The sequence below is a fragment of the Etheostoma spectabile genome, chromosome 8 (genome assembly GCF_008692095.1).
Source record: "Etheostoma spectabile isolate EspeVRDwgs_2016 chromosome 8, UIUC_Espe_1.0, whole genome shotgun sequence".
NCBI classification, from domain to species: Eukaryota; Metazoa; Chordata; class Actinopteri; order Perciformes; family Percidae; genus Etheostoma; species Etheostoma spectabile.
Window position 1 is genome coordinate 10,504,080 of NC_045740.1, and position 16,926 is coordinate 10,521,005.

A 16,926-nucleotide genomic window follows, 5' to 3' on the forward strand; every position below is an offset into this window, starting at 1 on the left:
ATCCAGATGCATGTGAAATTTGTATTTTTAAAACCAAATTGCATGACCTTCAGGCCATATACAGTAAAAGTTTGATTCTGAAATAATATATTTGATCAAGTAAAATACATATCTTTGGACTTATTATGGCAGGTAAAGCTCTAGACTACACTAGCAAAGCTACTGGAGTCTACCCTGGGATGACTACTGCTCCATATTCCCAGGTTCCAACAGCTGGGTTTGGGGTAAAGGGTGTTCTAACCTCAGATGGAATAGTTTACACCTCTGTTGCTGCTCCAGTTCCATCCACATATGCAATTACAACTCAACCAGGCTCTATCTTCAGCACTACCTTAACACCTACATCAACAGTCCAGAACCAGTCATTGCCGCATCCGTACGGCTTCATTCCCAGTACAGACCCTGGACAGACAATTCCTTTTGACACAGGGCTACCAAAAGAGCTTCTACCCACAGCTTTGGCTGACATCATAACAGGCTACCCGGACATGTACTCAGACACCACCCTGGAGGCAATCGCTGCCTCTCTGGATGCCTTAGCCTCTTCCCCAATATTTCCTGGCTTAGACAATACCAAGATGGCCCAATATCAGATGGAGAGGGAGTTTCTAGAGCTAGAAAAGCTTAAGCAGCTTTGTCTCGCTGAGGAGCTTGAGTGGGAGAGGCAGGAGATCCAGCGTTACCGTGAACAGGAGCAACTCATGGTCCAAAGGGAGCTTGAAGAGCTTCAAGCTCTGAAACAGCAGCTTCTCATGCAACAAGAGGAAGAACACCATGCCCACATGGTGGCCCAGCAAGAGACATATGCCCAGCAGAAAGAGCAATTGCAGCAAATCCAACAACTCCAACTGCAACTCCAGCGCCAGCTTGATGAGCACTATGGTAGTAGTGCTACCACAGGAAACCTCCTAGATGCTAAATATGCAGGGGTAGGGGACAGTGGCCAGTACTGGCCTGTCAAAGATGAGTCTACAACTTCAACTATTGGGACACAATTAGAGAAAAGTCAGGACCAGCTTAATCTAGTAAAGAGGCTTCAAGCTGATCAGGACACAGGGAAAAAAATAATTGATAGTGGAGTGCAGACAGATGATGAAGACTCAGCAGAGAAGCAGCATGTAGGAAGGAGAAAGAAGAATAAGAGAAATGTTGATAGCTCAGCTCAAACTGATGATGAGGACAAAGATGAATGGGATGCTCCCACAAAAGCACGAAGGCGTTCTCGAAAACATAGCAGTGATGGGAAACATGGCTCCAAAGTCTCTAGCATTGCTATCCAGACAGTGGCTGAGATATCTGTCCAGACTGACCACTCTGGATCTATCAAACGACCCAATGTCCAGATGGACACCAAGGTGGAAATCATCAAGCATATCTCAGCTCCAGAGAACTCTCAAAGAGGTGGCAGTCTGAGCTGTCAGACTGACTCAGACAGAAGGCACACACCCATTGAAGTTGGCTACAGCACACACCTAACAGCAGATGCCCCCTCTAAGTCTAAAGTCTTCTACACCTCAGTCTCCCCCATGTCTCCAGAAAAGTCACTTGGAGGGCAGAGAATGCTGACTGCTGACCCAACCAGATTTTCCTCTGGCCCTCAAACATTAAAGGCTGGTCAGAAGTCTCTGTCTGATCCTAAATCCCTTAGTCCGGCCACAGATGACAGGATGGGTGGATACTATGCAGACAGCTATTCTGTAAGTCCTAGCAGAAAATAAATAAAATAAATAAGAACTGTTTTATTACTATTGATGACTGTGCTTAGGATTGTTTCAGAATGATGAAAATGCTTTAAATACAAAAATGATTGTAAAGTATGCAGTGCATTGCAATTAAAATGTTTTTTTTAAATCATTCAATAATTGACAGATTTATCTTTTTTATGTTCTAGAGCCGAGGCTCTCCCTCTGGTACAGGTAAGAAGGTAAAGCGGACACTACCAGACCCGCCTCCTGAGGATGACTCTCTGTCAGGACGGTCAGGCTACATCACCAACTCTGCTCGTCGTCGTCTTGCTCGCAGTACAACAATGGCCCGGGCAAAGATCCTGCAAGACATCGACAAGGAGCTTGATCTGGTGGAGAGAGAGTCTTCTAAACTTCGCAAGAAACAAGCAGAGCTAGATGAAGAGGAAAAGGAGATTGATGCCAAGCTACGGTGAGATACCACAGATTTAACACCAACACAACTTCGGCTTCTACTTTTTTTAGACCCTGTGACACTACTGCATGTCATAAATTGTTTACAACTAATAGTATTGCGTTTGACCCTCTCATGCAATCATTATTCCTAATTAATCTGGATGATTCCCCTCTTACCTTAATAGCTTATGGGCTAAAAGGCTGCCTTGACATCACTCAGTGAGACCTCTTCACACTCACACATGTCACACTAATACAAAAGGTACTAATGTGTGAAACCGGAACATTTTTTTGCCTCTTTGGTTTGGTAAATGTTAATATAATTGTTAGTGCTAAAATTTTAAAACAACATGTACCTATTTTTCTTATTACTGTAGGTACCTGGAGATGGGTATCAATCGGCGAAAGGAGGCCTTGCTGAAGGAGAGAGAGAAGAGAGAGAGAGCCTATCTCCAGGGGGTGGCAGAGGAAAGAGATTACATGTCAGACAGTGAGGTTAGCAACATCAGAGAGGCCAGGGCCGATGGCCTGGAGAGACCACGGACAGCTCCCCAGTCTGAGTTTGACCAATTCATTCCCCCTCAAACAGAAGCTGATTCCCAGTACAACACACTAACTAGTCCCTACTCTCACTATGCCCAGTATGTTCCCCAGACCCAGACCACCAGCCATTACACCCAACAGAACCTGTATCAGCAGCAATCTCTTTACCATCAACAGGTGTCTCCTTATGCAACCCTGTCCCTCTCCCATGCCCAGGCTCAGTCTAGCAGCTACCAACATGCTTTGCTTTTGCAACAGGGAAAGCAGCGACAATCTACCCTGTCTGATTTAGAGCCTAAAATTACCACCAACTATGAAGTGATACATAACCAGCCTCTGCTCATTGTGCCAACCTCCACAGAAAGTGGTTATGGGGTTGCTCACCTGGGGGGCAAGTATGGCAGCTTGGACTTGAGGCTAGGGCTAGGGGAGAGGAGCATGGCCTCTAGCCCCATGTCTAGCATTTCTGCTGATTCCTTCTATGCTGATATTGACCACCACAATTCTAGGAACTACGTGCTGATAGAGGACATAGGGGAGCTCACCAAGGCCTCAACGGGACTGGGCAACACCGGCTTGGGTTCTGGATTCAACATGCCTGATAAAGATTTGTCCAAGGCAGACAGATTACTCAGGGCTGCGGAAGTCAGGCGCACAGCAGAGGTAAATACTGTACTGTTAAATTATCCTCATTTTTACCTCCCTCATAACCTCATGTATATAGCTATATTCACATAGTATGCCTCAAGGGTGCTGTCACTGAACATACAAAATTAAAAAAATTTGAGAGCATTGCTACACTGCTCTTTCATTCAATGATGCAGGTATTATAGCCTGTTCAGAATGCCACAAAACAGATGGCAGCAATACAAAGCTTAATTTCTATGAAAAGTATCTATCTCTTCCAGTATATATACAGTATATATATATATACAGTGTATGTATGTATATATAACTAACAATTACCAACAAATGTAGACACAATGGATCAGTCTGGCCATATCTGTGTTTGTGTCATTGATCACTTATTCTCAACGAATATCTAACACACATAAAATACATTTGTTACGTAAGTTTAATTCATTTTACCATTGAGAAAACACTCAATGTGTGATATTTTATTTTTTCCCTTTAGGTGGCAGATTTTTTAGGCTCATCTCGACTTCAGGGTTATGGTAAAGGAGAAGATGACACTATGGAGGAGCCTTATGAGCTGAAGCTACTAAAGCAGCAGATCAAGCAGGAGTTCAGGCGAGGAACTGAAGGACTAGAACACTTAACAGGTCTAGGCCTGCCCCAGTATCTCCCCAGTGATGGCAGTTTTCGCCACTTCCCTAAAGGAGAGAAATATAGCATTGGCAGGCTCACCCTTGAAAAACAGGCTGCAAAGCAGCTCCCAGCGGCTGTGCTTTACCAGAAACAGATGAAGAACAAAAAGGCCCTAATAGACCCTAAAGCCATTACAAAATGTTCTCCAATTCAAGAGAGTAGGGATCTGGAGCCTAACTTTGGCAGCTACATGGGATCTGGGGCCTCTTCTGTGACCAATCTGGCTGCTACAGCTAGGTTGCTTCAGGATGAGATTACATTTGGGCTAAGAAAGAACTTGTCTGAGCAACAAAAATATTTGGGCTCCTCCATGGGGGCCAATTTAGCTGGTTCTCTTAATCTTGGCCAGTCCCTTGGAATTGGATCCACTATCAGGGCCATTGAGGATGGCACCTACCCAAGTGGCACCCGTTCCAGACCCTCATCACGCCCCTCCTCCCGCCCATCTTCTGTCTATGGCTTGGATCTATCTATCAAACGGGACCTATCCAGCTCCTCGCTTGGACTTAAAACAGAAGGAGAGGTCCTGGATGCAGCATTTGCCCCTGGCGTGGCCAGAGCAAAGCCCACCAGTTTACCTATCAGCCAAAGTAGGGGCCGTATCCCCATTGTGGCTCAGAACTCTGAGGAGGAGAGCCCTCTGAGCCCAGTGGGCCAGCCCATGGGTATGGCTAGAGCCTCAGCTGGACCTCTCCCTCCCATCTCTGCTGACTCCAGGGACCAATTTGGGTCCAGCCATTCACTGCCAGAGGCACAGCAACATATGAGGGAGGAATCTCGGACGCGAGGCTATGATCGAGAAATCGCATTCATCATGGATGACTTGCAAGGCGCCATGTCTGACAGCGAAGGTAAATGGAGCCTGAGACGGTTGCATCAACTTGACTGTGTGGACTTGCTTTTCATGCATGCTAATGCTGACTGATCTTACAGAGTTTGTGGATTATCTGATCATTTCTTAATCATTATTGCTCCAGACAATTGTTGTTTGTTGTGTGTTACTATATATAGTAACAGTAGTCCCTCTGTCAAAGTTAATTGTGTATACACAATTAATGCATGCAGTTTCCTTTCTTTTGCATGTCTTTCTCACTCATACATACTCACTCTTGGCTTAAGTATACGTATGTCACTAATCAGTTCTATCCATGTTTTTTTCTGTGATTTCATTAGCATGCTTTGGCTTTTTTTTTACAATGGCTTTACCTCTTCACAGTGAAATTATCCTTACTTCTATTTCAGTGGTAACACAGCTGGTGTGCACAACATCTATGGGCTTGAATTTATTTACACATGTTGTCCACAATATAGCTGCCTTATTGTTAGTAAGAGTCCAACATTTATTTATTATTGTTTGCACCAACCAATACATACTTGACAGTCACCCTGAACTAAATATCACTCAGTAAATGCATGGTAGATATAAATAAATAGTTATTGAGGATTTACTCCTGTATAAATATTTATTTTACGAATGATGTGTTTTGTGGCACATAAGGGATAACATGAGTGGTTATTCAGAAACTTACCGATAGGACAAGAGTATTTTTTAATCTTTAGATGTGATTTACCACAATATATTTTAGTACAAGTTACATACAAGATTAGGTGAAACTGCTAAAATGTCTAATCGGTCAGTCATTCCTAAATAACAAACACTGTTAAAACAGAACAATGTAATGTTTAAACATTTTCTCAAATATCAAGTGCCTCATAAACGTAAATCGCAATCCAACGTAAATAACAAATACATGTACATACATGTCTTATACAGTATATATACATATATATACTGTATAAGACATATATGTATATATATATATATATATATATATATATATATATATATATACATTGGTTAATGGAATTTGGAGTGTCTGAGATGCTGTTTAGACCATGTGGAAGCTGCTGCAGAAAACTGTAGTAAAGAACTTTTACATAAAGGTATGACAAGGAGCATCCAGGGAGTCTTTTTCCCAGCTCTCCCCCACCAAACTGCAGAGCGAAATAGTGTATTTGTGAAAAGTAGGTCATCGCCTCAGAAACGTACATCTACTCATCTTAGACACCCTTTCAGCTTTTTTGAAAACAACTAGCAGCAGTAGGTTTAAAAGGAATACTGCTGCATCATTGTGTCTAGATATACTCAAGTGATCTGCAAGTGCAGTTGAGGCATCTTCTGTGGCAACTACTTGCAAGTCAGTGACCATTTAAGAGTAATTAAGAACCACCATGCAGCTATGTGGTACAAATTACATTTAGCACCATATTAGTGTGTCTCATTTGTCTTGCATGTAACTGTGTGTCTTTGTTTCTATATGTCTTTAATTTTCTATCTGTATCTGATTTTGCATCCTTGCATGTTGTGCAATTTATGTTTTCCATTTCCATTTTAATAAACTGAATGTTTTCTGCTTGTTGGTTGTTGCTGTGGAGGTCTCATTGCAATGTGAGATGTCCAGGTCCCCTAGTGATTGACAGAAAATATTGTACTTTGTCCATTTTCATAAGTGGGAGATTGGCAGTGTTCATTTAGGTTAGGCAAATCCATTTCTGTAGATGTCAATATACCACTTGAAAAGATATATGTAAGATTTAATTTGATACATATATCCAAATTGATTATCAGATATATATAACAATGCATCACAGTAACAAAAATGTTTAGCAACTTTCACTTAGTTTCTGAACAATTTGCGAAGGATCAATATGATTAAATTCTTGATAAGAAGGTGATATTTGTCCTGACCCCTCGTTAAAGTGTCCCATCTGCCTTGATTACAGCACTAAATGAGTCCATGCTGGCTTTGAACAGAGATGATGCCAGAATCTTTCATGAAAGTATCAGACACGGTAGAGTATCTTACAGTACTAGTTTAAACCCTTACTTTCATGGTACTGCTATAAGATTAATCTTACATTATTTGATAGATTACTTTTTGCCCTAAAATATGTTTTATTTTTTATTTTTTTTATAGTGCTACTGCTTTAAATTGTAACTGTCTGACAGGCTAGTAATGGCTAGTAATGTCAGAATTGCTGTAATTTCAAGCATGCATCTTATATTCACTACTGATTTCAGTGCATGTGCTAAAGTATACTCACAATATAAAGCACAATTCCTGTAGTTTGTTAGATTACTGAACATGTGTTGAACGTGTTTCTGAAAAAAACATATAACTTTGTACCCCAGCTGGAGGCCCAAACTGGAATATAGAAGGTGAGACAGCATCCCAGTTCCATGTAGTTACATAGAGACTGTATGCCTCCATGCCGCACATCATAGTCCTGAATGATCCACTTCTCTGGTTTTGTTGACACACCAGACTCATTCTGGAATGACCCACATCTCAATGGTATGCAATACATGCCATTTAGCAGGTCTCTAGTAGTAGTTGAACCCCATCTTAATGGCACTAGATATACGTTATGTATTTTATGCTGAAATGACTTCAGTTATAAATCTTTTTGGATTTAAATCATAGTGCTTCTGTAAGCATATCAGACCCATTAGTAGTATTCATGTCATGCACTTTTGCATCTTGCCTTTATTGTGTGATCATGCTAAGCTTTGCCACAAAAAAAAATGAAATTGCTGCTGCAGTGCATATTTTATCTACTTTTATTTTTATTTTTTAATTTTTTTTTTACAAATTCCACATTGTTTAAATAGCAAATGCACCTGTGCCCATCTTTGCGCCCATGGGGGAGCTGGTTTTACAGGGAGGTGTGTTTAGGTAAATTCTTGGCTTATTGAGGCAGCGGAAAGTGATTGGTTCATTGACCAACAAAAACCTGGTCTAAAGTCAGTAATGCAGCATTTCATTTTTATTTTAACAGTGCATTAGTAAAATGTGCCTCGGCTTAAGCACAGTGTGCACACACTATGCTTGTTACACACACAGGGAATCGCAGCAGTACACAAACATGCAAAAGATTACAAATAAAAATTTTATGGTGTAAATCTGCAATCATAATAGCATTGTGCCAAGGTACAAAAGCGCCTGGCTTTTAAAGGGAATGGGAGATGACACTCTGATTGGTTTACGCCCAAAACACACCAATGAATAAATGTAGATCCAAAGTACAACCATTTTGAACCATGCGCCTGTTGCACAAACACTTATTTTTGCCGACAAACTAGCACAAGTGGATTTGGACAAGCCCTAAACCCACCTGTGCAATGCTTTTCACACCATGCACTTCACGCCATGTGCTTAGATCGTTAAAATAGAGCCCTAAGTGTGTATAGCCATCAGGTAATTTCTCTTCATTGTTATGGGTGCATCTCATTGGTGGAATTATACATTTGGCACACCTGTGCACATTCCATCCTTAGTGGCAATCAGTTGCATCAAACACCAAAGTGATGACTCACATTTCTAATGTAGACCATTCTCCACCAATCTGCCTTGTTAACATGGCTTTAGATGGTTTTTGAGCTTTGCAATAATGATGCTAACACAATGATGTAACACAATACATCCAATGTCTTTTAGATGTTACATTGCTTTAAAGGTGTCCCATGTCTGTATGACATTGATGATCTTTGGAGGGTTTCACAGCACACATCATAAATACATTAAAATAGTACAGTACCACTTCACAGTTGGTGGTGTTTGATTGTGTACTATAAGCTACAGTGGAAGGTAAGGACTTACTGTATTTATATTTCTCCCCTTCATTCCTCAAATTGTAAAGCACAAATAATTGTTTTGACAATAATGGCTATAAAAACAGTTTTATATTATTATGATTATTATTATTGGAATAAAAACACAATAGGACAACTCAAACCTACAGTGTCTTGTCAAACTTTCCAAAGGTTTCTTTCAATGCTTTAATACAAAGCAGCTTTAAAAATGTTGACGGAACGGAGCCCTCACACTGGGACGGCGAGCACTGGACATTATCAGAAGAGTGCAAACCTTAAAATGTATTCATCCTTCTTGTAGTGCGTGCAGTGATCATTGGATCTCACAGTTGGCATGGATAGTGTGGACCAGAGTCAACATTTCTGTGCTTTCATCTATCCAGTCAGTGCAGATCAGAGATCTTCCTGTAATCGTACTAAGGGGGATGGATGTGTGACAAAGCTCAATTGCAAGATTGAACACTGCCCAAGTAGTCATGTCCATATTTCAAGGAGAGATTTATCAAGCTATGGGGATACTGTAGGCGTGTGTGTGTGTGTGAGTGAGTGTACATGGCTGTTAACCCCTATGTCTCCCTGTCTAGCCTACCACCTCAGGAGAGAGGACACAGATTGGTTTGATAAGCCAAGAGAAGGGCATCCACAGAGCGGAAACATGTCAGACAGGAGACAGGTGAGATCCAAGCCAACAACATTCTTCACACAAATTTCATACTATGTTGTTTTTCTTACCTAAATGTTGTGTCAATCACTGAACCTGAAACCTATTTTCTTGATGCTGTAAATGCTCTCTCTCAGATGAAACTGGTCCCTTATGCCTTTCCTCACACTTGCATCAAGCTGAAGAGAGACCCGAAGGACACCAGTGTGTCAGGTACGAGGCAAACACAGAACACAGAGACATGCCATACTATGAATATGCACATAATCATTTTCCATCACTTTTCTATCACGCTTATTAAGATTTGCATGTTTATTTGTCCCCCAGGGAATGGACTTGGGATCCGTGTGGTAGGTGGGAAGGAGATTCCAGGGAGCCGAGGAGAGATTGGAGCCTACATTGCCAAAGTTATCCCTGGTGGTGTGGCAGAACAAACAGGAAAAGTTGTAGAGGGTAAGAAGAGAATGAGAAAAGGAGGTGGTATAAATTATTGTTTTTCTGCCCCGGCTTGCTTTTTTCAGCTTATTTTTCATTGTCATTATTATTTCTTAATCAGGAAATATAAAATTCATTTTTTGAAACGGAAAAATGGACAATACAAAGCTAAGTTTGGAATAGTAGGAAAGTGCTACATTTTTCCATCATTTAACAAGAGAACATGATGTTCAAATTAGGAGCTGCATTCATTTGACTTTGCTGTAGAAGAAATATCATTTCTGAGGCCTTCAGTAAAAGTCTCTGCCTGAATCAGTGAATTCCAGATGGAGATGTGAGAGGCTGTTGTAGCCTTCTGTGTTGTGGTCTGTCATGTCTCATTCCCCGACACATCACATTCAAACAGAAAAAGCCTGTCAACTCAACCTCCATTGCACTGGGCTGCGTTAGTCATTAGGCTATATTTAGCGTCATTATAGACAGACAAATACACAAAGGCAGGCATAGACAAACATACATACAGTACACAATCATCATTTTTAATACTTGTGTTATCTTCCCGTCAAAATTGAAAATCAATGAATCAAAATCAAATCAATCAATGTTTTAAACTTTTTTATGTTTTTGTCCCATTTTCCAACACTTTTGATGCTTTTTTTTCAAGGTTTGTCACTTAACACTAACTTATTAACTTTAGTTTTACAGTTATGTTTGGAATGTATGTTCAATGAACCTCATTTATAGGAAATTAAACCTAATGTTTGAGTTACAAAAACAGAAATTAGGAATTATTTAGACTAAAATTAAAGGAATGTATGTTGATGGATAATCACAGACTTGAATATGTCAACTTTTACTCAATACTATTTCAAATGTTATAAAATTGAATTAGACACCCCAAAATTAATGAAAGTAGAGATTTGTACTTGCCAAAGAGCGTTGTGTGGAATCAATCATGTTATTTTGGGTAATTACAATTGGGTAGTTAAAAAGAACATTGATATAGGAAAACAGGTCAGTTTGACCTGAGGACAACATGAGGGTTAAGAATGTTCAAAAATCCCTACTTGATTTCTACATACAGTACATTTATTCAAATTTTCAAATGATCAATCTTCTAATATTTATTATTTGGATAGAGGGGAGCATGAATATCAGTGGAAATTTCCACAGTTTGAAGATATGGATAGAACACAAATGGTTCTAGTTTCTCTCTTTAAATATAACTCCACCAAAAGAAATGCCATGGCTTTTGCTATTGCACAAGGGAGGGGGTAAAGGACGAAGATTATGTAATTCTTCTTGGTCTAATGTGTTATATTCATATTTTTAGTTTGGAATTATTATGATAGAAAAGGTTAGACTGGATTCCCTTTTCATGGCATTATTAGTTGTAACAAAGACATAGGGATAGTGGTCAGGCCGGCGTATTTACTTTCTAGCGTATGCTAAATTGTAACTATGCAAATTTGATGTTTATGAGAATGGCAGCGGAACATGCCTTCAGGAGCAAAGAGAAATAAAGTGGGGGTGGATACAGTGAATTATATATAGAGGGAGCAGAGTGAATAATCAAAATGAGCACTGGCTCCTGCAGTACAATATGTAGATAATAATTCAAGCCTTTACTGTCACAGCAGCTGGTGACTTGCTTCGTAAGCAGAAGTCTAATCTGAAGACCAGGTTTCAGTTGTGTACGTGAGTCCTCATACAGCTCTAGCAAGTTTGCTGTGCACTGATTTTTGTATATTATATAATTAGTATATAGATTTTCTATTTCACGTGTGTTGTTTTGTCTCACATGTTCAACCTCTAACATGCAATTTTTTGCAATTCTTTGTGAGTAATAACAAATAAGATGGTGTGCAAAACTCTAGTTTCCTGTTGCTGTGCTTTGTGTAATGCTATAATAATGTAATGTCAAAGTCAACACAAAAAACAAATTGATAATAAAATTATAAAAGTGTCTCATTGGGTATACTACAAATTAAAGCATTACTTCTGTTGTGTGAACATGTAGGCTGCACTATCCAGACTGAATCATCTTTCATTTTAAACAGAGATGGGGTGAAATGAATTTGCCATCAGGCCATAACATATTGTGTGGGAATTGATAATACCCTTTTGGCTCTGAAATGCCTGCCTGCCTTTATCCCACCACAGGAATGCAGGTGTTGGAGTGGAATGGAATCCCTCTGACGAGAAAGACTTACGAAGAAGTGCAGTGCATCATGGGCCAGCCGTGTGCAGAGGCGGAGCTCTGTGTGAGACTGTGAGTCACATCTGCCATGATGTACCCCTCTGTCCCACTGAAACTCCAACATGTTTAGTCGCAATGTGTTATCTCTGCATCTATGTACACCTTCTCTCCTCCCTAATTTACCTTCCTGTCATTCCACACCCCTTCATCTAACAAGTATCACTCTATGATTACTGCGAAGATACACTGGTTTATATCCCATTATAAATGTCCTGTATGGATCCAAACAGCGACCTTAATATGCTGTCTGACCCTGAGCACCCACAAGCCCTGGAGCACCATGTCCAGCTTAAGGCTGGTATGTACAAGCATTTGTTGATAAGTCTGCATGCATGCATGCATCTGTGTACCTATTTCACATTACATGGTGAGTTACGATATGCATTTGTCTCAGTGGGTGGGCAACGTTCCCCTGGAGTGGATCCTAAGCAGTTGGCTGCAGAACTGCAGAAAGTGTCCCAGCAGCTGGCTCCTGGTATGGCTGGAGCAGGGCTTGGGCCCGGGGGTTTGGGGGTCCTCTCTGCACTGGAGCGCTCTGCCCTCCTCCACTCGGGTCCTGGATCGGCTGCTTCCAGCGGTGTACCAAGCCCCGGCCAGCCTGCATCTCCTGCCATAAACAAGAAACAACGACAAAAGGTTGTGGATTTGACCTGTTAGCATGCTTTCTGCTGCTTCATCTCAAACAATCTCTTTTGTTGTGAAGAGTTTAAGTTTACAATGTGATGACGAAGAGGAATATAGATATTGAACAACTGGCTTATATGTCAGAGGTTAATACATAAATCTAGTCTGAATGAATTATTTTTCAACAGTGTAGTCAGGGCACCATTTACTGCCAGCATAGTTTCTCAAGTTCTAAAGGTTTATTGTCCTAAGCACAGTGAGGAAACATGTTTTCCTGTACAAGGAAATTCTTCCTTTGCTGTCCACCGAATGCCAAAAAATCGAAAACTTACAATATATACTACAGAAATACAAATTAAAACAATTTGAATAGCCTGCATATGAAAAAAAATAATAATAATGATAATAATAATGCAAATGTAACTAATGTAAGTGTGCAAACTGGAGGAATGTGAACAGTTAAGTACAGTTTTGAGGTAAACCATGAGTATAAACTCCTGTCTACTGTTTAGGAGTCTGATGGATAGATGGATGCATAGTGGCTGAAGTCTAGTGTGTACTTTTCTTTGTGGGTCAGTTCATGAAACATTTGATTTAAATCCATTGTGCGCTCTTCCCCATATTTTTTTCTAGCCAATAGAGGTAATGAGGATACCTCACCCCATCACTGGAGAAATTCAGGTATTAAAACACTTACAGAAGTGCTAGAGATTTTCTTTCAGCTGTAGTTTGGTCGTTCTCACACAGCCTTCACTCCACTCTTTTTCCCTTAGCTCCAGATCAACTACGACAGGAACCTGGGAAACCTGATCGTCCACGTCCTGCAGGCTAGAAACCTGGCCCCGAGGGACAACGACGGCTACTCTGACCCTTTTGTCAAAGTCTACCTCTTACCTGGGAGAGGGTGAGCTTTGACTGTGTTAAAGTGATGGATGTCTGGTCTGTGTCTGCCTTTCTGCTTCTGTGTCTGTCTTGTTTTCTCTCCCCCTATTTCTTTCTGACTTTATATTGTATGTCTTGTACGAAATTGGCTAACTACCCGAGTTTGTAGAAGAGAATGAGACTGGACATGATGATATGAGGCAGTCATTTGTAGTGTAATTTCAATTTGATTTAATCTCTATGAATCAATGGATGGGTGTTTAAGACTTTTTACAAAGCTTGGAGAGGTTATATGTAATATGTTCAACTATCTGCTCATAGACAGCCTACATGTGTGAAAACACACAGGAATTTCTTGCTTACTCTGCCCACTTTTAACAGAATTGAGAATTTTAGCCCTGGACTAGTCCAGGGCTTCCTCCTCTTCCCTGATCTACCATATTCCCGAGAGCCTGTGGATAGCAAAAGAAAGGATCGATACATCCTTTATCTGATGCTCTGTAACAGTATCTGCTCGGAGATAATGACCCCATCAGACCTGTTTATGTGATTATGAGCCCTCTCCACTACATACTCTATAGGTTAGACATGAAAGCTCTATAGCAAAGCACTTTGGTTCCTTTGCTGTTTAACAGACAATAGCAGTAGAGTGCACAGTCATGGTATGACCACGGCAGTTCAAAATAGTGAATTAGCCAGTTGTTATCATTTTGATGTTTTTGAACTTGTCACATACATTGATTTGGCACTAAAACAGTGATACACCCTACAGAGAATACTGATTGCCTCAGCTCTCTATCCTTTACTGGCTTTTTTTTGAGCTCTCTGAGCTTCTCTGACTGTTTTTTGTGTTTTTGCTTTTCTTGTTTGTGATATCTGCCCTCCTCTTCCTCTTCTGGACTCCCTCAGCCAAGTCATGGTTGTCCAGAATGCAAGGTAGTGTGGTGCTGATCTTTGCTTTTTGTTGGTGTTATGTTTTTCTTTCCGTGAATTATGTCTCCAAAGTGTTTTTCCATCCTTTTGTTGTGGCCTCTGTTGTTTGTCCAATTATCTGCTCTATTTCATGGTGTTTAAGAACACTCCTGTCATTGCTTTTTCTCTCCGTGCCTCTCACTTTAGATCTCCCAAGCTTCTTTCTCTGAAGTCATTGTGATTTTGTAAAAGCATCTTCGTCGAAACAGACAATTTAAAGAACATTTACATTTGAATTTGTATATGATGTCTCCAAAACAGGAGATTGACTATTTCACAAGCATCTATTTAGTCCACATGCATTGAACATATTACAGTGTGGTGAATGTTTGCCATTGGTTCAGGCAGGGAAGATACATTTTCAATTATTACTGACAACCAATCGTTCTGAATATCATGACTTATCAGTGCTGATAACAAGAGAAGGACCAAGTATGCCCAGAAGACCATGAACCCAGAATGGAACCAGACTGTCATCTACAAAAACATTCATCTGGAGCAGGTACTGTGCAAAATGACATTAACATTCACACACACACACACACACACACACACACACACACACAACACACACACACACACACACACACACATACACACTTTGACCTGTCTTGCTTGTTCAGTTAGTGAATGTGCTGTGGGCCACTTTCGATGAAGTGTATGTCTCATACTCTTATTAGGATTCTATCCTAAGCCCTGTCCCCAGGGCTGTTCTTCGTATCCCTCTGCAACCTCTTATCAGTGATGTCCTCACTCCCAAGACTCAAGTTAACAACCATCATTTCTGCTCCAACGCAGTCTCAAAACCAACAGCTTACGTGTCATTTTGAAAAAAAGATTGATGTCAACTTGATAATCATGTGCCTGTATGCTTGTCTGTTACTCTGCAAGGGTTACTGTGTATATGGGAACATGTGTTGTTAGTGACAGAGACACCACCCAGACTTTAATTACAACAGTGAGATGAGTGCAGATCCGCTAGCTTTAGTGGTCTGAGAAAAGAGGCCTTCATTGTCTCCTCTCGGGCTCCCTCCTGTTAATCACAGCCTCAGAAATGCTGCTGCATTGACTTTTCGCCCACTCACCCTTTGAGATAGGTTTCCAACTCCTCCTACACCTTCACATATACATATACACATTCACAAGTTTATTCACACATGCAGGTTCATGTATTGGAACCAACCACATGTAATGTGAATCCTTACTTCCTTGCTTATAACAGTAAATGACCCGCCTATTAAAGGTTTGCATTAATTCATGCACTGCACACAGAGCGTGCCTGTTTTATTTCACGCTTCCTCCACCAACACACAAACACAGGCACACTCACACATACACATTTCTCTCCCTCATACATACATATGCAAAAATCCCTTATCGTAATCTGTGCCCCCTCTCTCCTTCTTCACTCTTTCTATCCAGTTAAAGAAAAAGACGCTGGAGGTGACAGTTTGGGACTATGACAGGTCCTCCTCCAATGACTTCCTTGGAGAAGTGAGTGCTTTTGGAATCTGAATAAAAATGTCTGAAAATGTCAAATGCATTTTGTGTTTACATCACACAAAAAGATTCTGCTGTTTTTCGAAGGACCAATCAAATTTTCTTAAAACAACCTAATATTACTAGAATAACCCCCTCCTCTTACAAACTCCCAAGTCAAGCTTTGCTTCATGCCTGTACATCTGTAGTGCTATTCATTGTGGGCTTAATGAAGTATGCATTACAATTATTTAGCAAAGAGACTGTTTGCACACACTGTCCTGTTATCTACCTTCATACAAATTCCTCTCTTTGTATCAGTGAGGTTTTCTCTACCTGTTTACCTGTGTTGGGCTTTGTTTTACAGTGTTGGATTTTTTGTTCTTTCTCTCAATGTCACTGCTTTGTGTATGTTAATTTTGTCTCAGGTGTTGATTGACTTGTCGAACACGGCCCAGCTCGACAACACTCCTCGATGGCTACCGCTGAAGGAGCAGAGTGAGAGCATTGAGCACAGCAAAGCACACCATGCTGCTCAAGGCCCACCGGGGTCTGGTGCAGGTCAGGGTTATGGTCAGGGACACAGCCTAGGCCATATGTCAGGCTCTGGGATGGGGCCTGGGCATGGTATGGAACAGGGTCATGGACCGGATGGGAGTCATGATTCGCCTAAAACCTCTGTAATCAAGAGCAGAAGCCATGGAATCTTCCCTGATCCAGCCAAAGGTAAAATAATCACCAATAAGTACTTGTTTTTAGGCTGGGAACTACTCATACACATACTCATTTCTATGAATCCGTTTAAATGACACATCATGACACTGATTAGCCTTGGCAGGTCTCCGTTTGCAACAAATAAACATAATTCATAAAACTGGTCACTCAACTGTCGTAGAAATAGAGGCTGTTACCATAAAAAAAAAAATTGCTAATCATTTCTTGACAG

At 40.7% G+C, this 16,926-nt stretch overlaps 1 protein-coding gene across 10 annotated transcripts in view; it reads left to right on the top strand.

Moving 5' to 3' along the window:
• Positions 1–16,926, top strand: part of pclob (piccolo presynaptic cytomatrix protein b) — a 57,549-nt gene that overhangs the window by 33,304 nt on the left and 7,319 nt on the right. For 5 of the 10 annotated variants that reach the window (XM_032524471.1, XM_032524473.1, XM_032524476.1 and 2 more), the window contains 18 exons: positions 133–1,697; positions 1,892–2,157; positions 2,519–3,347; positions 3,820–4,864; positions 6,798–6,866; positions 7,207–7,233; positions 9,252–9,340; positions 9,466–9,541; positions 9,656–9,781; positions 11,927–12,035; positions 12,254–12,321; positions 12,418–12,659; positions 13,281–13,328; positions 13,421–13,551; positions 14,439–14,465; positions 14,910–15,003; positions 15,924–15,995; positions 16,409–16,706. In XM_032524471.1, the coding sequence (XP_032380362.1) occupies positions 133–1,697; positions 1,892–2,157; positions 2,519–3,347; positions 3,820–4,864; positions 6,798–6,866; positions 7,207–7,233; positions 9,252–9,340; positions 9,466–9,541; positions 9,656–9,781; positions 11,927–12,035; positions 12,254–12,321; positions 12,418–12,659; positions 13,281–13,328; positions 13,421–13,551; positions 14,439–14,465; positions 14,910–15,003; positions 15,924–15,995; positions 16,409–16,706 (5,181 nt within the window). Of the gene's footprint in view, positions 1–132; positions 1,698–1,891; positions 2,158–2,326; positions 2,404–2,518; positions 3,348–3,819; positions 4,865–6,797; positions 6,867–7,206; positions 7,234–9,251; positions 9,341–9,465; positions 9,542–9,655; positions 9,782–11,926; positions 12,036–12,253; positions 12,322–12,417; positions 12,660–13,280; positions 13,329–13,420; positions 13,552–14,438; positions 14,466–14,648; positions 15,007–15,923; positions 15,996–16,408; positions 16,707–16,926 lie in introns of those variants that run through there. The other 5 variants (XM_032524475.1, XM_032524474.1, XM_032524477.1 and 2 more) reach the window with 5 other exon arrangements.